The sequence below is a fragment of the Lagenorhynchus albirostris genome, chromosome X (genome assembly GCF_949774975.1).
Source record: "Lagenorhynchus albirostris chromosome X, mLagAlb1.1, whole genome shotgun sequence".
NCBI classification, from domain to species: Eukaryota; Metazoa; Chordata; class Mammalia; order Artiodactyla; family Delphinidae; genus Lagenorhynchus; species Lagenorhynchus albirostris.
In genome coordinates this window covers 92,505,369-92,528,110 of record NC_083116.1, presented here as the reverse complement: position 1 = coordinate 92,528,110, position 22,742 = coordinate 92,505,369, and the positions used below count along the sequence as shown (strand labels likewise).

The 22,742-nt window shown below is 36.4% G+C and overlaps 1 protein-coding gene across 9 annotated transcripts in view; it reads left to right on the top strand.

Annotated features, from left to right (window-relative positions):
• KDM6A (lysine demethylase 6A) overlaps positions 1-20,846 on the top strand; it is a 209,390-nt gene extending 188,544 nt beyond the window's left edge. For all 9 annotated transcript variants that reach the window (XM_060137954.1, XM_060137952.1, XM_060137950.1 and 6 more), the window contains 4 exons: positions 24-165; positions 15,467-15,593; positions 18,663-18,833; positions 19,974-20,846. In XM_060137954.1, coding sequence (XP_059993937.1) covers positions 24-165; positions 15,467-15,593; positions 18,663-18,833; positions 19,974-20,003 — 470 coding nt within the window. In that variant the 3' untranslated portion in view covers positions 20,004-20,846. The remainder of the gene's footprint in view (positions 1-23; positions 166-15,466; positions 15,594-18,662; positions 18,834-19,973) is intronic.
• Positions 20,847-22,742: the final 1,896 nt, after the last annotated feature.

Below are 22,742 nucleotides of genomic sequence, written 5' to 3'. Positions count from 1 at the left end.
TATAACTGTTTTTTTTTTCCTAGCCTGCCAGTATAAATTGGCAGTGGAACGGTACGAATGGAACAAATTGCAAAGTGTGAAGTCAATAGTACCCATGGTTCATCTTTCCTGGAATATGGCACGAAATATCAAGGTCTCAGATCCAAAGCTTTTTGAAATGATTAAGTAAGTGCTTTCTAAAACTGCTGTAGTCCCTCTCTTTTTGGGGAGTGTTAACTATTCAGTACTTTTCCCCCCCATAGACTTATGTTGACATCAAAACAAAATGGTCCAGATGTCTAGCAAAATGTAATATAAGAGAATCCACATGTTAAAAGTATTTTTCCCTTCCCCATAGTCAGTACACTATGGTACAAAGAGGAACAAAGGCACAAATAATTCTAAACCAGCAGATTCACAAACAGACCTGTGCTGAACCACTCAGTTCCTAGGAGAACTTTAGTTTTAATAATGAAAGACTGCACTTAGTATCAGGGCGAGGGAATGGCATCACAAAAATATTTTCTGGTACAGAGAAATTAGCATTTAATATAGGGATTTGACTTAAACGTTAATTTTAAAATTGTTAATTAAATCATCCATCTTATAATTGTCCCTTTTCTTACCTGCTTTAAACACTTAATTCAAGTTATTTGAATACATATACCCCAGTAACCTTCTCATTTATTGTCACAGTTTCTATCCTAGCTATTTTTATAAATCTATTTAGAAGTAATATTTTCAAACAGTGCTATATAGCAGTGTTTCCCTAAACTGTGTTTTCTGCCAGTATTACATCTAACCCCAAAAGGTGGGGAATTCTGGTCAAAGAAATATGGGAAACGATGGATTATATAAAGTTCAACAAGTCCTTTATTTTCTAATTTTTTGTAAAATGTGTTAGAGACTGTAAAGTTGGTATTATTTTTTGTGTGGGGGAGAAGGGTTATAATGTATTGTATTTCCCAAACGTATTTGTTTGACCAGTATCTTTGAAGAATTGATCTCAAAAACTCATTTTGAAATACACTGCTTTATACTCACTGATAAAATAAGTTTGTCTTCATTTTAGTTAAAATAGTACTTACCTTAAGTATTTTTCCTACAGCTATATTAATTTGGTCAGCATGTGTTGTTTTCAAACTACTGTCTTTTGAAAGGAATCCTAACTTATTAAAGTGATTTCAAACCTAAATCTAAAATTTTATTCAAACAAAAATTGTGGGGTCAAGGTAACATGCCTGTGGATTATCTTATTCCTTTATCATTTGCACTAGTTTTTCTAGTCCTGGGCAGAAGTGGTAGGGGGAGACAAAAGGTAACAAAAAGCAAATCATAGCAGGTGATGTACAAATCCTTTAAAAAGTTGGATCTTAGGTACCATACTCTGTAAATGTAATTGGTAATGGGGTTATCCTGTTATATCTCAGATTGGTCTTTTGCTCTGAATATTAAGTTCAGGGTTACTTTTGGGAGAAAAAATTACGTAAAGTCACTGAAGATATTTAGTAAGTTGGAAATAAGCATAAACTAGAGGCTGGTTCAGATCACCTGACGGTAAAGGGATGGTACAGTATAGAAACTATTTATATGTAACAGCTATGAAGACTGAAAGCGACTCATTACATTTTGGATAGGTTAGGATTTTATAATCAGAAAGGATTTTAGAGGTCATTTAGTCAGGACTTCTGCAGTAATCCCTTCTATAACATCTATAATTTGTGGGCATCCAGCAACTTCTTGAACATTCTCATTACCTCACTATAATTCTTGAAAGGTCTTTACAAATTGGCCTATAATCTACTTGTCATTTGGTCCCAATTCCCTAAATATATTTGGGATTTAGATCAAATCCCATTCAGCAAGTGTTTGAGAACCAACTCTATACCAAACACTATTCTAGGCTCTAAGGATAGACATAGCAGTGTATAAGTTAAAATCCCAGACCCCAGAGGACTTAAATTCTAGTGGAGCAAGACAGACCTCCAGACAGTTGAATAAATTACTGATAAATAATATGACTAAGAGAAAATAGATAATATTTGGGGGGTGAGGGTGAGAGTGCTGCTTTTTCTAAAAGGGTCAGGGAAGGTGTCTGGGAAGATGAGTTTTGTGTTTAGACCTGAATAATGAGATGGAGTCAACCATGCAGAGATCTAGGGGTACACCATTTCAGGCCCAGGAAGCAAGTGAAGACTGAATTGGGAACAACTTTGGCATGTTTATAGGGCAAAAAGGCCAGTATGACTATGGCAGAATGAGAGAGAGGGGGTAACAATAAGCTCAATGAACTGACCAGGAACCAGATTGTGCATGGACTTTTAGAACATGGTAAGTTTATAAATCAATTCAGGGTGTTACAGGTTACCATTAGAGGATTTTAAGCAGGAGAGGGATGGGTTCTGATTTAAACTTTAAGAAAATGAATCTGGTTGCTTTGTAGAGAACGGATTCCAAGGGGCAAGTTTAGAAGTGTGTGTAGGGGGTCAGTTAGGAGGCAGTTGCAACAGGATAGACCATCCTGGACAGACATTAACCCAAGGGGGTAGAAAGAGGGATTAAAGTAGGGGCTGTGGTAGAGCTAAAAGCTCACGGCACTTGCTCACAGATTGGATATTGGGGGAAGAGGGAAAAAGGAATCAGAGAAAAGATTATTGTCATATTCTCTTCTTCCTGTCTGGTCTTCGGTAATTTAAACATCTGACTTCTATCATCTTTTCATCCCGCTCACCCCCATCATCCTTGTCGTCCTTCTAGACTCCTTCCAGTTTCTCATTGTCCCTCTTAATATTTGAAATGTTGAGCATTGACACTTGCATTATCTTTATCTTAAGGTTGCCTTGTGTTAAAACTGGATACACATAATTTGAATTTTTTTTTTTTTTTTTTTTTTGCGGTACGCGCGCCTCTCACTGTTGTGACCTCTCCCATTGTGGAGCACAGGCTCCAGACGCGCAGGCCCAGCGGCCATGGCTCACGGGCCCAGCCGCTCCGCGGCATGTGGGATCTTCCCGGACTGGGGCACAAACCCGTGTCCCCTGCATCGGCAGGCGGACTCTCAACCACTGTGCCACCAGGGAAGCCCTTGAATATTTTTTGACTTAAAATTACTGGTGGTACTGTTGTTCCTCATACCTTCCTTACATTTTTTTAGCCTAAGTAAATGCACTTACATACTTAACCTTATTCCATTTTTACTCTGTGCTACAAAATGTCCGATCATTTGAATCTTGATTATATTCTTCATTATATTAAGAATTATGTTCCCAGCCTGAGTTGTCACGAGATATGATTAGCAAGCTCTGTTTGTCATCATGCAGATTGAAAATGTTAACCATAAATCCAGACCCCTGGGCCTTACTCTATAAACTTCCTTTTTAAAATATAGTCATTCATCTATTACTGAAAGTATACTTTTCACCAGCCAACATTGCTCTCTTTCTTTTGTTTGTACTTTCTTTCATTTAATGAATATTTGCTGACTGTATACAAGGCTCTGAGCTAGGCACTGAGAGGGTATGTATATGTGTATATGGCATAGTTCCTATCTTGAAGTAAAAGTTAGTGCATACAAATAAATAGATTGAAAGAAATACAACAGACCCACTCAATTCTTTCCAGCCCCACGGAGTCAGAGAAGTCTGTGTATTTTGGGGAGCAGATATTTTGTATGAAGGGTAAAGATGTGGAGGCAGGGAGAGGAGAGAGGTATAGCACCTAAAGCCAACTTAAGACCAGACTCTTGCACCATCAGAAAGATTCCCAAGTTCATCCATAAAACAATAGTATATATACATACCATGTCTCCTTCAGTCCAACACAGTCATGTTTTCCTTCAGTGAGGGAATAAATCCCTTTTCTTCAGTAGAGCTCCAGACAAAATATTCAACTTAAGTGGAGAGGCCCTGTTGCACTAACTACTAAAATCATACTCAGCATGGTAAGCTGCTTACATTATGAGCGGCTCAGGGGAAGTCTGGCTGCCTAGAGGAACGGTAAATGCATACTTGCCTCAGATCATCTTCTCTTCCACCTGCTCTCATTTTCTCCCTAATACCTCCTCTTTGCCCTCCCTTCTGACTTCCTTCCCTACTGTGTATTTGCACGAACTTAAATGTATTATATGATGCGGCTCTGCTGTATATATGTTGACAACAGTTGGTGGTATATTCTGGCTTGAGTGTGCTCACACACAATGTGTGTGATGAGTAGTAGAATAAGATATAGTTGTAAAAGTTCTTAGTGGCAGATCACGTGTTGTGTGCCCAACTTAAGTTTATTCTGTTGGAGAGCTTTTGGTAGGTTTTTAACTAATACGATCTAATTTGAGTTTCATAAAGATGTTTCCAGCAGTTAAATAGATAGAATTAGCTTCTGGATAATAAGATAAAGAAGTGAATCAAAGATACTTTGGGTTTTCAAGTCTGAGTTCTAGATGGTTTAGTAATGTTAGTTAATAAACTGAGCTTGGTCCTTAGCCAGGCACTGAGCAAAGTGCTTCCCAGACTATCTCAGGTATGCCTCTCAGCATCCCATGGTCACCCATTTGGTTAGAGTGAGATTTAAGCCCATATCTGTCTTATGTAAAAGCCACTTGGATATATCTGTGGCATGGGGCTTCATTTTGAAACAGTGGCAGGTTTGAGGAGCCAGTAAAATAGTTGTATAGAGCTGTTTATTAGAAGCTGTAGTAAATGCAGGATTCCAGAGAGCAAAGTCAGAGCTGACTGACTAGGGGATCTTTTACCTAGTGGTTCGTGATTGCCTTGAGAGGAAGAGGAGGGGGGAGTTGGGGACGGAACTTGGGGGAATACTTCTATTTAAGAAAAGCAAATAGGTGAACTAGATAAAGGTCAGAAGACAACACAGAGAATATATTGTTACAGAAATAGAGAGGGAGTCTTTTTCCACAAGCTTAGTTTCGCTTTAAAACTGTTATATCCACATCATTGCTTTGGTCCTCAGGTCTAATATTCTGCCAACAAGGGAAGTGGTATTTGTTCTGGCTTGTGAGCTATACCAATTCTTAAGAAATGGTTCTCTCTTGCAGTTCCTTCCCTCTGCTTTGAGTCATTTTCTTCATCTCCTTCCTGTTCACTCCACCATCCACAGCAATTTGACTTTCTGTATGCTCCTGTCTCTTCTCCTGCTGAGGTCACCAGTGACAACCAACTATTCTAAATGTACAAAGGCACAGATGTAAACTTTCTTTAAAATCCCCATGTCTACCTCCAGTCTGACCCCCACTTACCTTGTCAGTCATTTCTCCATTTCTTTTAGATGTGTGCTTGAATTTTCTATTTTTATCACTTTATTTGGTATTTTAAACCGTCTTTAATATGACCTGCAGTTTTTACACACCCTCCCTTTTTCTTTGAATTATCTTTCAGTAAAGCATTAATTCACTATACATTGAGCGTCTGAATTGTAGGCTATTTAAAAAAATAATCATCATCATCTAGACCTAACAAGTGAATGGAGAAGATTTGCAAAGATAGTCTCTTCCTTAACTTTCTCCCTGGATTATTGCTTTTTTTTTTTTTTTAAAGGAATTTTGCCTTTTTTCTTTTTTTTTCAAATTTTATTTATTTATTTATTTGTTTATTTATTTATTTATGGCTGTGTTGGCTCCTCGTTTCTGTGCGAGGGCTTTCTCTAGTTGTGGCAAGCGGGGGCCACTCTTCATCGCAGTGCGCGGGCCTCTTACTATCGCGGCCTCTCTTGTTGCGGAGCGCACGCTCCAGACGCGCAGGCTCAGTAATTGTGGCTCACGGGGCTAGTTGCTCCGCAGCATGTGGGAACTTCCCAGACCAGGACTCGAACCCGTGTCCCCTGCATCGGCAGGCAGATTCTCAACCACTGCGCCACCAGGGAAGCCCTATTGCTTTTTTTTAGTTCTTAAAATACTGTGAATTTACAATGTGTGACTTTTAGGTTTTCGTGGTTAAATGGTTAGTCTGCCCAACCATAAAGAATCTAAGCAAAATTTACTTTGTGCCTTCTTATCCAGTCATTCACTCGGCTCTACCCAGTTCTTTTCATTCTTTTATTTGTTTAATCTACATTATGAACTGAGTTGGAACTCAGGTATAGTGCTAGGTGACAGAAGGATCTGATCACTTCTCAGGCTGCTTAAAATAAATGGGGAAATAGTCAAAACGTTCAAACACATGATCTTTGCTTTAATGATGGAGATACTGTTTTAAAAAAAAAAATGGGAGAGCATAGGGGAAAGTGCTTCTGAGAGAGGGGAACATTTAGGAAAGGCTTCATAGAAGTAGTACTACAGCTTCATAGTCCTTTATCCTAAACCCCTTAGGCCAAATGTGTTTTGGTATTCAGAATTCTTTGGATTTAGAAAGGTAAAACAGTACATCTATTTTACCCTCCCACCAGAGTTTGTGGCAGTGTGCTAGCATCAAACACATTAAAATTTCTGCAGTAAAACATATAAATAGTCACTCTGATGAGCTAAGTGAAAACTATAAAAAGCCCCAGGTCAAGTTTCAACACCAATGAGTTTATGCAAAATTTATGAAAAATTTGTGGGACTGTAAGAGGTTATGAACTGTATTTGCACTGAGTGATTAATAATGGGACATGATGTTCTCTCCTGTTGTCACCTACTAATCCCTTATTATCATTTTGAGAATGAATTACCTGTGGTTATTTTAAAAAGTCATCACCACTCTTGTTTTTTTCTTTGCACTTTTAAATTCAAGTTGGGTCTTTTAGAGCCCTACAATTCCATAAAGTCCTTTATCTGAGTAAGTCATTTAGTAAATCTCAAAATTCCTACATTCTAGCTATTTTTCTAAAATACACTAATCTTCATACTCTCCTTCACATTCTTCCAGATGTCTCCTACATTGGCATGAGTCGATATCATTCAAGGAATATTCATTATCTTGATTACTTCTTTTCAAATTTCAGTGAACTTGACTTGAAAAGTTCACAGCCTAACTCCTTAGGAACATTTTAGTGGAAGCTCAGTGCATAACTTCTCTTTTGGTTTCCTTTCACTGTTCAAATGAACATAAACTTTTTTCCACATACCCCATATGCTGCAAGTAAGCTTAGTTTCTCCTTCTTTAGACTAAACTTTCAAATGTCTCTCAGGATTAAGCCCTGCTTATTCATTTATATTAGCTGAACAGTATAGATTTAAACTTCTGTTGCTAAAAATTTCAAGTAGACTTCACATTGGCAGCAGCTGCTAATGAGAAGCCTTTAGAATTTTTAATATTTTTAATAATGATCAAATTTGCATGCTAGATAACTTGACAGCAAGATGAGGTACTAAATGGAGGGCAGAAGTTTTAGAGGCATATTAATTAGAAGGTAGTTGCTACATTTCAGACAAAAGGAAAGACAAAGGATAGAAAAAATAGGCATATTGATTGATTGGGTGGTAGAGGTGAGAGGGGAATCAGTATTGCTGGGGCTTTGTCTTGGGCCATGCAGTGGGATATTTGTGCTTATTGATGAAACTGGGAGTAAAGGAAGAAAAGAGGAAATGGGTTAGATACAGGACATGATGATTACCAGATTGGCTGGCTTTAGACTCGTAGAACTTGAATTCCTTTTACGATGTTTCAGTGGGAATCTCTTTAAAGTAATCAGATGGATATATGGTTCTATTGTTTAGAGAAGAGTCTGAGATACACATTTGTATCTCTCAGCTGGCTGATAGGTAATCCCTGCTAAGGTGTTAGCTGTTGAGTTTTCTGAACCATTAGCCATTCTTAAAGTAGAGCAGTGCCCACACAAAGAAATGAATTAAGGAAGACAATAAATGTAAAGCTACTGTTCTCTTCCTTTAGTTCACTGAACTGTGACTGATTTTCCATGTTAATATATCTTATTATCCTTTAAAACATATTAAATTTGCCTGTAACACATTACTGCATGCCCCCTCCCAAACTTATACTTTTTCTTCCAACTTTTTCTTTTGAAACTTTTTTATTCTACAAAAAAAAGCTGAAAGAATAGTACAGTCAGTACCTAGATAACTTCATCTGGAGTCATCAGATAAGTTTTTGCCACATTTCCCTATCAGTCTCTATATTCACATGCTTGCGCACATACTTTTTTGGCTGAGTTATATGAAAAAGTAATTTGCAGATGTTATGACATGTCACCCCAGATAGTTCAACCTGTATCTCTTAAGAGTAAGGATATTTATTCTCACATAACCACAGTACCATTTACCATACATAAGAAATATGGAGTTCAATAGTAATCAGCTAATACATAGTCTACATTTAAATTTCCCAACTACCCAGAATGTCTTTAGCTCTCCCCCTCCCACCCCCATCCAAATTGAATCAAGGTTCACATTGAATTCAGTATGTAGTCATTGTGTCTTTAGTCTCTTTTAAATCTATGAGAGTCTCTTCTCGTGATTTTTATTTTAAAGAGAGCAGACCTTTGTGTTGTATAGAGTTCCATATTTTGCATATGTTTTCTCATAATTTTATTCGGGTTATACATTTTTGAGAGTAACTGTTGATGGCGTTTACCTTTGGTAAACCCGTGTCCCACTCCAGTATAAACTCTGTTATAGATATTTTCATTAGTGAGTCCTGAGTGAATGAAGTTTTAAGTAGGCAGTTTAAAACTTAAAGTTAAGAGTGGGGAGATTATTGCTGTTTTTTTCCATCTTCATCATAATATACAGTTTTTACCCTTTGATTTTAATTTTAAACTAGTTGATTGAGAGCTAAGAGAAACCCTCATTCTTTACAAATTCATTGGTCCCATTTTCAGATATTTGAGATACATTGCTTGGCCTACATTTTCTCCCTATATAGTTAGTAGTGCAAAGGCTCTTTTTCACTTCACTTTCATAAGACTCATGTATTCATTATGTTTTAGCATTGAAATATTTCTTTTAATAGGATCCTTGAAAGGAATCAAATGATAACGTAGCAAGTGAGTAGTGCAGAGTCTTGGTAATGATTAGACTTCCCTGTAGATAACAGGCTTTCAGAATAAATGGATTCTTTTTAGATGCAGTTAACTGGTTTAATCTCAGTGGTAGATAAGGCCAACTCCAACTAATATGGTATAAATTGTTACAATCGTGTTGGAGTATTAGCAAGTTAAGGTAATGATAGTATGTTTCTGATACATTGGAAACTCTGGTTTCTTCAACTACTTTGTTATTCCACTTAAATCACCGTAATAAGTAGTTCAGTATATTTTAAAATGTCAAAAATCAGAATGCCAAGGAGCCCATTTTCCTCTGATAAGTTCAATATTAGGAAGTCTTAGACTTCGGAGGAGCATATCAAATAGTAGTAGAATGTTGGGGGGTGGGATGAATTGGGAGTTTGAGATTGACATACATACACTACTATGTATAAAATAGATAACTGAGGAGAACCTACTGTATAGCACAGGGAACTCTACTCAGTGCTCTGTGGTGACCTAAATGGGAAGGAAATCCAAAAAAGAGGGGATATATGTATACATATAGCCGACTCACTTTGCTGTACAGCAGAAACTAACATAACATTGTAAAGCAACTATACCCCAATTAAAAAAAAATAGTAGTAGTAGAGTGTTAATTTTCAGAATACACATTCTCTAGTCTACCTCCCCCTAATCTGCCATATGTTAATACATTCTAAAAATACTGATAAGGTGTAAGTCAGTAGTTGAAAATAAATTTTCTAAAATTTCAACAGTACCAAGTCCATTGAAAACCATTCCCCACAAATTTAATTTCTTGTCATATCATTTTGTCATTCTTTTGACCATCTTATAAAGTACTGTTTTTATATTTCAGTTTTTAAATGTAATGTCTTATATGTAGAGTATTAATGTGCTTTCCCTTTACCCTTTGTGTTATGTGTTTGTTATTATGTGTTTGTTATTTGCCTTTCCTTTTAAATTTTGCTCAGTCTTAGAGTGTGTGCTATTTAATATTCCAGTGAAATATTACAGGCAGCACTGTGTAGTTGTTTGGAGTCCAGTCTGCCTTCAAGTCTTAGCTTCTCCATTTACTGGCTGGGGGATCGTGGGCAAAATTAGTCTTCATTTCCTTTTCTGAAAATGGGGATAACAATTCTTTCTAATAGCTTTTATGAGTATTGTATGGATCTTAGCATAGAGTAAGCACTCAGTAAATGGTAGCTGTTGTGATAATTAATATTAATTATAGAAGGGTCAGTCACCTGTTTTTTAAGTAAGTTAGTATTCATGGACCTAGTTCAGTGGTTCTCAACTGCAGGCGGTTTTGCCTCCCCCCACCCTCTTCCCCAAGGGACATATGGCAGCGTTATGACTTCAGTGGGAGGGGTGCTACTGATAGTTTGTGGGTAGAAGTTAGAGACACTGCTAAACATCCTACAATGCACAGGACTGTCCCCACAACAAAGAATTATCCAGCCCAAGATAACAATAGTGCTGATGTTGAGAAATTCCGACCTGTTGGACTCTAGACTAACACCTTTTCAATAATCTGTTTTATGTTCTTTTAGGTGTAACTATTACCCTTCCAGTTGGCATTCATTGCACAATTTTTTCAAATAAAAAAATTAATTTAGTCATTAAATAATTATTTTAACACAATTTTAAAATTTCACATACCAAGATTAAATATTGATCAGTAACTTCCAGGCACTAATCTAAGCATTTTAGATAACATGTGTACTCCTCATAATAGTACTGTAAGTTAGATGTGCCTTCCTTACATTTGAGAAAACTGAGACTTATGTGTGAAGCTGGGATATGAACCCAGGCAGTCTAGCTCCAGAATCGGTGCTCTTTCCTACTCTCTGGCTTTCTCTCTGTGATTGATCTCTTATGGCTCTAATCATAAAAACATGGTGATTTGCTGAAAAATCTTGTTACAAATTTTAGACATTATTTCTAATGAAGTAAGAGGTTTGACTGGTTCTTACTTGGCCTAATTATAAGAATCAACCAAGACTCTTATTAAAATAGATTTCTAGACTCTGTTCCTAATAAATAAATTCAGAGCTCTGTGTGAAGAACCCTGGGAATCTCTTTCACAGTGAATGGCCTAGATGAATCCTATGGTCCAGACAAGTTAGGGACACCCTAGTCTAGGTTCAGTCTCTTTTAGAACTAAAAATACTTATGTTTCTCCTTTTCTTTCACACGTATTATAGATTATTACCCTATCTATATAATATATACTTTATCACAAGCACCGAGGTTTTGAGTATAAAATAAAGCAGACTGTTAAATATTAACTCCCTTTTCCCTTTGATTCCCATGTTTAAATGGATATATGAGGTGTTCTGCAGCTCTGTAGTCATAGGCTGTTGGCCTAATAATTGAATAAGAGGGTATAGCCATGAAGACCAGTCCATAGTTAGCATAGATTTTAGTGCTGTTGTCCTTGGGAGTCTTCTAATAACACCATTGAGTTAAATATGCAATGCTTTGTGATAATATTGAGCAAACAAAATCTAAAAATTCTAAAACTCTGCATTCTCGTGGTTAACATATATTTGCTTTCATTCGTGTTTTTTCTATCTGAGAGTTTAAAATTCGTAAGATACTCATTTTATCATTGACTGAGACCTTGATTTTCAGCCATGTGGTTGGTTTAAATGAAACTGTTATATGTCTTACTGATATTTAGACACTCACTGTTGTCCTGGGGAATCCACCTTTGGAGTGACAGGTGGGAAGTCTTGAGGGCTCACATGTTGGCTCACTTTGCCTACATGGGTCCTTCAGTAAGAGAGACTGGGCAAGGCAAGGCACTTCTTGGTATACTTTTAAAATTTGTACATCATCTGCTTCTTAGTGGCAGAGATTGTTACCATATGGTTAACCATTGTTGCCATTGTTACCATAAAGTGCCATAGCAAGTTAACCCATGCTTCATCTTGTCTCCACACCGATATTTAGGAACTTACTTTGGAAACGTAGTCAGGTTACCCCCAAAATGTCATACTAGTTCCCAGTGTTTTCTTAACTTCAACGTAATATATTGAGTTGGCCAAAAAGTTCGTTTGGATTTGTCATAAGGAAAAACCCGAATGAACTTTTTGGCCAACCCAGTAATATCACTGGCTTCATTCCTTTGTTCTCTTACCTCAGAAACGTCATCCCAAGATTAAAGTCATAAGAACAGTTGTTTATTCCCTAAATAATCTGGGCACTACCTTTGCTCATGGAATTCCTTTTGCCTAGAAGGTGCCTTCCTCCCACTTCTCCTTCCTGTCACATCTAAATTGACAACTTTATGAAAACTGTGAGTTCTGCCTCCCTCTCCTTTTAGCATCCATGGCATACTAAGTCTGTCTTTTGCCTAATGTGTTGATTTATAAATATACTGTGTATGATCGTTTGTCCTCATATTATTGTCTTCAGTTTTTTTATTGTAATATTTCAAGTATATTTTCATTTCTATCCCCTATGGCAAGCTGTTTTCTAAAATTCCATCCCATTTTAGGTTTCATCTTTGCCAGATGGGTTTATGGTTGGATTATATTCTTCTGTGTAACCTCAAATACACCCAGCCCTCAGTCAGCCTCTTCCTTGTGATTTTCTTCCAAGCCAGATCTGCCTTTTAATAACCCCTGCCTTTTTGTGTAGTCTTATCCAAACAACTAAAACCAGTACTTGAGTCCTGAAACCAGATTGATCCTGACTGATCCTGAAAAGTCAAAGGGAAGTTTGATTCCCAGCTTCTCTAGCTCTGAAATCATTTCTGACCCTGTTCCTAAAATGTATTTAAAGCAGCATCTTCTGTCTTCTACAGTTTTACACATTTTGCTAGTGATTTATTATTTTTTTAACAAATTGAATTCTTTTTTTAATAGAAGTGTGGTTGTTTACAACGTTGTATTAATTTCTGCTGTACAGCAAAGTGGTTTAGTTTTTTATATATGTGTGTATGTGTGTGTGTGTGTGTGTGTGTGTGTGTGTGTGTGTGTGTGTGTGTGTGTGTATATATATTTGGCCGCACTGCGTGGCATGTGGGATCTTAGTTCCCCAATCAGGGATTGAAGCTGCGCCCCCTGCAGCGGAAGTGCGGAGTCTTAACCTCTGGACCACCAGGGAAGTCCTAGTTATACATATATATACATTCTTTTTTATAGTCTTTTTCACTATGGTTTATCTCAAGGTATTTAAAATAGTTCCCTGTGCTATACAATAAGACTTTGTTGTTTATCCATTCTATATGTATTAGTTTGCATCTGCTAACCCGAAACTACAGAAGAGCCTCTGTCTCTCTCAATTCTTCTTCTGTTCCAACTGCTACCCTTTGAAAATGGGAAGGAACAAAAAATTTTACTGTTACAGAAAAACCATAAGGGCAGGGGGAAAACCGCAACTTGGTTATTCGTTGTCAGATCAGATTAATAGAGCTGTTGGTTTTCTTAGACTCCAGTATCTCACAAAATAAAAATTCTGGAGCTGTGATTTCAGAAGCAAAATACTGTTGGCTTAGTATTTATTCTTAGCAACCCTAACTCTAACCCTTTATTGTTTGCAGAAAAGTAGTATATTGCCTTTTTCTAGATGAAACTACCAAACTAGCCATAAATTATAAACTACAGTCTAATCTAACTGCCAAAGCAGTTAGTAGCATTGGAAGTGAAAGTTCATTTGCTGACTAAAGAGTGGAATAATACTCCACAGAACCAAGGCTCTGTGTGTGGGGAAAACTGTGCTGACTGAGCCCCAAGAATCTCATTTTCAAAAGAGAAAGGGGAAAGTGGGTAAGAAGATGTGAAAAGAGACCAGAAAGAAGATAGTACAGTGTAAGATAGTGAGGGGAAACTTGAGATTTTCTGCTTTTACAAACCCCTAGCCCAACCACTTAAAAATAGCTTTATAATATCGGCTTCTCTGGGCCCTAGTTTTCTTATCTGTGGGGTGGAGATAATAGTGCCTCCTGCACAGGGTTGTTAAGAGTCCTAAATGGCATAATATGTGTGAAGTACCTAATACCATGTTTCCTGTCTTGTTCTTATTTTTTATTTATTTATTTTTATAGTATTGTTTTATCATTTTTTGTTTGTTTTCCCACATGGGAGCATAGTGGAGTCTATAAATCTTCCTATACTTATATATAAATAAGTATAAGGAAGTACTTATAAGTACTTAATTATATACTTACTTATACTTATTTATAAGTATAAGTAAGTATATAAATCTTTCTATACTGCAGAGTTTTAGGCAGTATTTTCCTGTGAAAAAGACCTTATTTTGAAGCCCTGCTTGGAAAACTTGTTCAGTTAGATCAGTGCCTTCAGAGATGAAGTATATAGGACACAGAGGGCAAAAGGGAGGAACAGGTTCTGTTCAAGAGCTAGCAGCAAAATCTGAATTATATGCTCTCCATTTTTGCCATGATCTAAATTTTTACTTGCTCCTCCCCTGGCATACATACATACACACATACACACACAGCTGTCCTAGCTTTGACTTGCAACCATAGTCTAAAGCATTGTTTTGTTTCTAAATAAGTTAAACACACAAGAATTGCTGGAGCCAAACTGACAGAGAAATCCTTTGAAAATGATACTTAAGGGGTTTGCCTTACAACTATAAAGTTGATGTTGTTTTATGTTTGTTAAATAAGTTATCAAATTTTACATATATCTTTAATCTTTTTTATGCTGGCTTTTAATTTATGTGGGTTCTGATAAGTTACAGTACTTTAACCTAGTAACTTGTAAAATAGCAAGGAAGTATGAATTAAGAGAAATTAAATATGCTATTATTTATTATACTTTAAATATTAGTAGTTCCAAGTGAGAGAACTTAGCAAATAATTCCAAGTAGTGACAGCAAACTATAGGAAAATCACAAATTGTGAGAATTCACTATATCATTAGCATCATGAGTTTAGAAAAGGCATAAGAAAAGTTCAATTATGTTAATATGAATGAAATATTTCACTGTATTATCTTCAAGTTAAAATCAAGGAATGAAGTGTCTTTTTTCTTCTTCAGCACTACAGTGAAACCATTTTTTGTATGGTGTAGTGACTAAATCCATAAATACTTTTCTGCTTATATACTCAAAAGTTTCAAAAGCAGCCATATAAGTGATGCTGTTTATGAGTGTCTAGGTAGTGTTGATAGAAATAGTGTGCTTTCCTGCCTTACTTAGAATCATAGAGTTCACATCTGGAATTCAGACCCCTTATTTCAAGGATGAGACATTGACTTCCAAAGAGGTTAATTGACTTGCCCAAATAAGAGCCAAAATTAGCAACTTACACTTAAACAAGGTGTCAGGTTATTATATTTTGATATTCAGATATCAATTATTCTCAACTTTAAATGATCTGATATTGTCATTGTCAGACCTGCTGGGCATTGGCCTTATTTTTAAAATCTGAGAATATCTGAGAAATTGATGAAAAAAAATGTGGTTACAGATATTAAAACAATCTCTTGGCATTACTTCTATTGATACATCTTTCATGCTAAAAATTTTCAATGTTCAGTTGCTGGTCACAAATAATTTTCCCCCCACAATATAGATATTGTCTTCTGAGAACTCTGAAGCAGTGTCAGACATTGAGGGAAGCTCTCATTGCTGCAGGAAAAGAGATTATCTGGCATGGGCGAACAAAAGAAGAGCCAGCGCATTACTGTAGCATTTGTGAGGTAAGTAACTGTTCTTATCCACAGTTATTTTATAAACCTCTTACCTCTCCAGTTTTGGTTTCTCTTTAGTTTTTTGTTTTGTTTTTATTTATTTAATTTATTTATTTTTGGCTGTGTTGGGTCTTTGTTGCTGTGTGTGGGCTTTCTCTAGTTGTGGTGAGCGGGGGCTACTTTTCATTCCGGTTCGCAGGCTTCTCATTGCGGTGGCTGCGGAGCACAGGCTCTAGGTGTGCAGGCTTCAATAGTTGTGGCTCACGGGCTTAGTTGCTCTGCGACATGTGGGATCTTCCCAGACTAGGGCTCAAACCCGTGTCCCCTGCACTGGCAGGTGGATTCTTAACCATTGCGCCACCAGGGAAGCCCTCTTTAGTTATTTTTTATTTTATTTTATTTTATTTTATTTTTTTTATTTATTTATTTATTTATTTATTTATTTATTTATTTTTGCGGTACTCGGGCCTCTCACTGTTGTGGCCTCTCCCGTTGCGGAGCACAGGCTCCGGACGCGCAGGCTCAGCCGCCATGGCTCACAGGCCCAGCCGCTCTGCGGCATGTGGGATCTTCCCGGACCGGGGCACGAACCCGTGTCCTCTGCATCGGCAGGCGGACTGTCAACCACTGCGCCACCAGGGAAGCCCCATAGTTATTTTTTAAAATGTACTTTTATGTAATGCATTTTACTGAAATTGTTGTGTTCAGTCTTGTTACTTAACTACTATATTAAAATTTAATCTGGTGATACGCCATTTCACTAACTGTGAATTAACTCTAAAAGTATCTACTAGTGTCATTTATCTGGTAGGTAACAGTTGGCCCTCTCTCTCTATCCACAGGTTCCTATCTGTGGATTCAACCAACCACAGATCGAAAATATTCAGGGGGTGGGGTGGGGAGTATTCCAGAAAGTTCCAAAAAGCAAAACTTAAATTTGCCATGCACCAGCAATTATTTCCATTGTTTTAGGTATTAATAGGTTATCTAGAGATGATTTAAACTATAGGGGAGGATGTGCATAGGTTATATGCAGTTGCTACGCCACTTTTTGTAAGGGACTGGAGCATCCTTGGATTTTGTTATCCATGGAGGGTCCTGGAACCAGTTCCCCATGGATACCGATACAGATGATAAGCGTCAAGTTTAGTCTTGAGATTTTAAACTGGGAACAGTCCAGATGTATACAGATGCCAGTAAAGTGGATATAGTTCAGTATAGCTCCAGGCAGATCATTGTTCAGTCCTCTCTGGTACAATTCACAGTACATGGGTCAATCTTCTCCTGTGGCCAAGGCTTGCAAGCGATGCAGAAACAAAGATATGGTACCTGCTCTGAAGGAGCTTACATCCTACTTGGGGAAGACAAATTACAAATAGTTGTAATGTTATATGAGATTGTGGTGAATGCAAAGTTGGTCTTGGTCTTACTGTTAGGATAACACTAAGGGAGAAAATGACCTAATTTTTTCCTTCTAGTATTGGCCTAAGAGTACACCAAAGTATTAACATTTGAGTCCATCCTTGAAGGATGAGTATGACTTTAGCGGACTAAAAAATGATGACAGTTGGAAGTAGAATGAATGTTGTTATGAGCTATAGGAACAACATGGGAAATGGAATGGTTTCTTCAGAAAACGGTAAATAGTCCAATGTGGCTGGAACACAGACTATGTAAATTCTACATATAAGCCTAGTTGGTAGGAAGTTTGCAGAGCATCTTGAATAATTTTAAGGAATTTGATATCTATTCGGAGGTCATAGAGCCATCAAAAGTTTTTGGGCAGGCACCCAAGTTGGAAAAGTGATTGGAGAGGATGGAGATAAGAAGCTCTTGCAGTGGTGTTAAGAGTTGTTATCCTGAGGCCTAGACTAGAACCTGGCAGTGGGAATATTAAAGAAGGAGAGGAGTACAAAAATATTTCGAAGGTAAAATTCATCAGACAACTCATTAAATGGCAGAAGTGAGGGACAGGTTGAAGGATGTTCACAAATGTTGTAGCTCAGATTATGAGGTTCATGTTGTTGCTCACTGATAGTAATGGAAAACATGGGTAACTCTGGGATTTTAATTAACATAACTTCAAAGAAGACATGAAGTCATGAGAATTTTCTTTCATTGAATACATTCAAGGATATGCCAAAGCCAGGGATATTAATGATCTACTCCAGACCTTGAAATTCTGTAATTCTGATGTTGACTTTTATTTGAGATGATTCAGTCTATCTATCAGCTATTTTAATGCTGTATAACCTGGCTAATCTATCTGGGAGACCAGATAGATTCTAGTTAGGTGTGTTATACCTCAGAAAAATGAATGTATAAGCTTTCCAGTATTTGAGAATGACTTTTATTCTGTACTGTTATTCCTTATCCTGCTTGAGCCTTAGCAACTCATCAGTCTCTCTAACACAGAGGTATTATTTCTAAAATCATGCTATACTCATGACTATACTTTTTGATTGTACTCATACTCCTTAACATGAGGCTTATAGCTGAACATTCACTTACTGTCACTTACCTGTCAGTTTCCTCATCTGTAAAATAATCAGATTATATTCATTCAACAAGTTTGTTTTGAAGTTTGGCTAAGCACTAAGCACTGTGAAATGATATGCTCTGGAGTTACAAAGATGAGTAAAACATAGTCTTCATCTTTGAGGAGCTCAGTCTATTGGGGAAGACAAATATCCATATACAGTGCCCTGTGATAAGTACTATCATTGAGAAGTAAAAGGAAAATAATGATCACTTTCATCTGATTGTATACTAATGTTTTGAATTTAAAACAAATAAATAGGCTGACTTTTATCAAACTTTTGAATTAGGCTTTTGCCAGTGGTTGTAATGAATATGTCATTCCCCAAGGTCACTCCCCTAAATAGACATTACCACCCATGTCTTTGGGTCTGGTGCAAAATAAACCTGATTAAAGATTCTTAAACACTCTTAACTCTTAGTACCCACTCTTAACCAGTCCACAACTCCATGTGAAGTAGAACTCTATGATTATACTAAAGTAGTACAATAAATAAATACTACTGTCTCTATTGAATGCTTTTTCTCTTGTATAAATAGGTGGAGGTTTTTGATCTGCTTTTTGTCACTAATGAGAGCAATTCTCAAAAGACCTACATAGTGCATTGCCAAGATTGTGCACGAAAAACAAGTGGAAACCTGGAAAATTTTGTGGTGCTAGAACAGTACAAAATGGAGGACCTGATGCAAGTCTATGACCAATTTACATTAGTAAGTGAAATCAACATGTGAGTATATAGTTAGCTGGATAGGGAAGCAGCAGTGTTTGTTCTGCCACCTGATAAGGAGGAGGTAATGAAATATTTAAAATTTCCTTTGGCTCGTCAGATATTGCATGAGTAAACATATCACTCCCCCTCTTCCACTTCCAGGTATTTATTCCTATGAAGTTGGCATATTTCATTTTCACTTTTCTTCCTGGGTGAGACCAGCCCTAAATAATGTCACAGTAATTACATTTAAAAATCTGTGTGCTTTTAGAACACTGTCACATCCTTTATGTCATTTGATTTCAGTTGATAAAATGTTTGTGTTTATAGGTTATTAGTGTCCACAATATGAATCAGTATGTATGCTTTTAAATATACTTCTGCTTTTAGAGCTAATTGTATTTATTTAAAATCTTGTCCTTGCCAAAAGTATTAACTTTATGGGGATATTTGATGGAGCTTAACTTCCTGCAATGTTATATAACCTTATGAAATTCAAGTATCTTTATAAATTGCATACAGTTTTTAATTTTAAACAGCAGATGCTTAGGGGGAAGCATTTTACTCTAGCACATCAGTAGTTTTATGAATAGAAGAGAATTGTTGAATTCCCTCAGTACTTTTTCTCTTACATATGTGATCAGAAACTGAACTTTTGAAATTTAGCTCCTGATACTTTCACTTGAATGGTCTTCAGGATTGCTTGAAGAAGAAGAAAATTATCTGGAATATGTTAAACAAAATTTATTATCTAGTTGAGTTAGCTTCTGAAGCAAGTCACTAATGAAATCATAATTGATTTGTTATATTATTTTCCACAAGCCTTCTTTATATTTTTAAGCAATCTCAAAAAATGGTCAACCTAATAACATTCTAAGAGTTTTTGACTAATTGGTGAACAAGTACCAAAAAATGTGGATGTGCTGAGTTGGGTAATGGTCTCAGACTCTTAGGAAAATTGACCAGGTGGGAGACAGTAAGGGAGGTTGGTTTTGCTTGACAGAGTGTGGCAGGCCATTGAACTTTCTTGAGAATTGTTATTTCCTTTACTTTCATACACAGGCTGTGTTTGTAACCTGGAGCTAGGGAACACTATTAACAATTTGTATACCAAAGTAACATACTTTACTTTTATTTTCAGGCTCCTCCATTACCATCCTCCTCATCTTGATATTGTTCCATGGACATTAAATGAGAACTTTTCTGCTATTCAGGAACTAACCCAGTTCTGCACCACTGGTTTTTGTAGCTATCTCGTAAGGCTGCTGGCTGAAAACTGTGTCTATGCAACCTTCCAAGTGCGGAGTGTCAACCAACTGGACAGGGGAGAGCATTGCTCCTACTCCAGGACTCTCACAAAGCTGATCAGCTGTACTTCAGAAAAAAAAATAATAATTTCCATGTTTTGTATATATCTGACAAAACTGGCAACATCATACAGACTACTGACTTGAAGACAACCTCTTTTATATTTCTCTATTTCTGGGCTGATGAATTGGTTTTCATCTATCTTTTCCCCCTTCAGAATTTTCCTTGGAAAAAAATACTAGCCTAGCTGGTCATTTCTTTGTAAGGTAGTTAGCAATTTTAAGTCTTTCTTTGGTCAACTTTTTTTTAATGTGAAAAGTTAGGTAAGGAACTTTTTTACTGCTTTTATGTTTTTCTGTCTTGTTTTGAAACCATGACGGTTATTACACTTTTGGTTCCTAAATAAAAAGTTTAAAAAATTAACAGCCAAGTCACAAAGATAATGGATTGCACATAGACTAAGGAATAAACCAGATTTGTGATTTTTGTTTCTAATCTTGATGTAAATTTACACTATTTATAAATACATATTTATTGCTTGAAAATATTTGTGAATGGAATGCTGTTATTTTTTCCAGATTTACCTGCCATTGAAATTTTAAGGAGTTCTGTAATTTCAAACACTACTCCTATTACATTTTCTATGTGTAAATAAAACTGCTTAGCATTGTACAGAAACTTTTATTAAAATTGTTTAATGTTTAAAGAGGTTTCTATTGTTTGAGTTTTAAAAAGACTTTATGTACAGTGCCCAGTTTTTGTTCATTTTTCAAATCTGATTATATATATTTTATATATACTTGTATATGTATATATAATATATATAGAAATCTGGATATATATGTATAAAGATTTAGAGCTTAAATTTTTCTCGTTTTAAGTTTCACATCTATGGTAGATTTTTGAGGTGTCTACTGTAAAGTATTGCTTACAAAAGTATGATTATTTTTAAAGAAATATATATGGTATGTATCTTCAAGACCTAAAATGTCAGACTGGTTTATTGTTAAGTTGCAATTACTGCAATGACAGACCAATAAACAGTTGCTGCCAAAATGTAGTATAATAGTAGAAAACAAATAGTGATTGAACTTAAGATTTCAAAGGGAATGTTCTATGGGCTTGACAAATCCTGTACATCACTTAGTAGTGTTTTATATGGAAAAAAAGATTTAGATGAAGGGCTCTATTTTAGAATGCAAATAAATTAAGAGACTTATTTTTTAATGTTAGGCAGTTTTGACATTTCATGCTTTCCTGCTTGCATGACATGATTTGGGCAGGGGAGGGAGTCTTCCAATTCCACATCACTAATAAAATATAGTAAGCTATATTAGCATTAACACGTCACTTCTAATTACCAATAGTATTTCATTTTATAATAATGGTACCTTGTATTTGGCACATATTCTCATTTTATCATGCTGTTCTCTCTAAGGTTTTTCCAGGAATATTCAATGAAGGCGCATAGAGAATGCTGTAAAGGAAGTTATATATAACTAAAGAGAATTTATAATCCTAACTGGTGAAATGCTGTGCTGACTGCATTAACAAGTGCTCTTTTTCAGATAGTTGTGGAGTATGTTGTCCTCCTAGAAACCGTTTGAAGGCTTTAAAGCACAGAGATATTTTATCCAATTAGTTAATAATTTGGTAAATAATTGAATTTGAATATCTACTAGCAGCAATCATCTCTTAAAATTTCAGAAGGAAATAATTACAAATTTTAGTTAAGAAGCAAGAGTGCTTGTCTAAGTGCTGCTTAAGATGTTTAACCACTGATTTTTTAAAAGAACTCAAGACGGGCTTCCCTGGTGGGCAGTGGCTGAGAGTCCGCCTGCCGATGCAGGGGACACGGATTCGTGCCCCGGTCCGGGAAGATCTCACATGCCGCGGAGCGGCTGGGCCCGTGAGCCATGGCCGCTGAGCCTGCGCGTCCCGGAGCCTGTGCTCTGCAACGGGAGAGGCCACAACAGTGAGAGAGGCCCACGTATCGCCAATGAGAAAAAAAAAAAAAAAAGACAAAACATTTTTGCAAATAAAAATTGCAAGTCAAAGAAATTAACACAACGTTGTAAATCAACTATACTTTAATTAAAAAAAAAAAGTACGTCAACTATCCAGAAGCAAAGATTATAAGAATGCTAAAGCTATGTCTAAATGTTCCTTAACCATTCCTAGTTTATCTTACTAACACAGTGTCTCATTTTTTCTATGGTTTTATTAAGATGGTTTATTGCCAAGATTAACATAAGTTGTCTGACATTTAAGAGTAATTTAGTGGTGTTTCACTAATACAATATTTGGAAGTTAAAGGTTCAGAGTAATACTTGCTCACTTAGTGTTTGAATGGGTAGAGGATAAGAGACAAGTCAAACCTATCAACATTAGTCTGAGGTGTAACTAGATGAACAGAGTCTTATGTAAACTGCTTTCTTTTCTTCAATTTAACTGCTTTAATAACTTACATTTTTCAGGTTGCAGAAGAAATAGCATGCTTTTTTTCTCTCTTTTCTTTTTACCGCTTATATAGGTAAATCCAGCTAAGCACACACTATCTGGGTGCCTTAATAATGAAATGAGTTTGCATCATTTGCACACA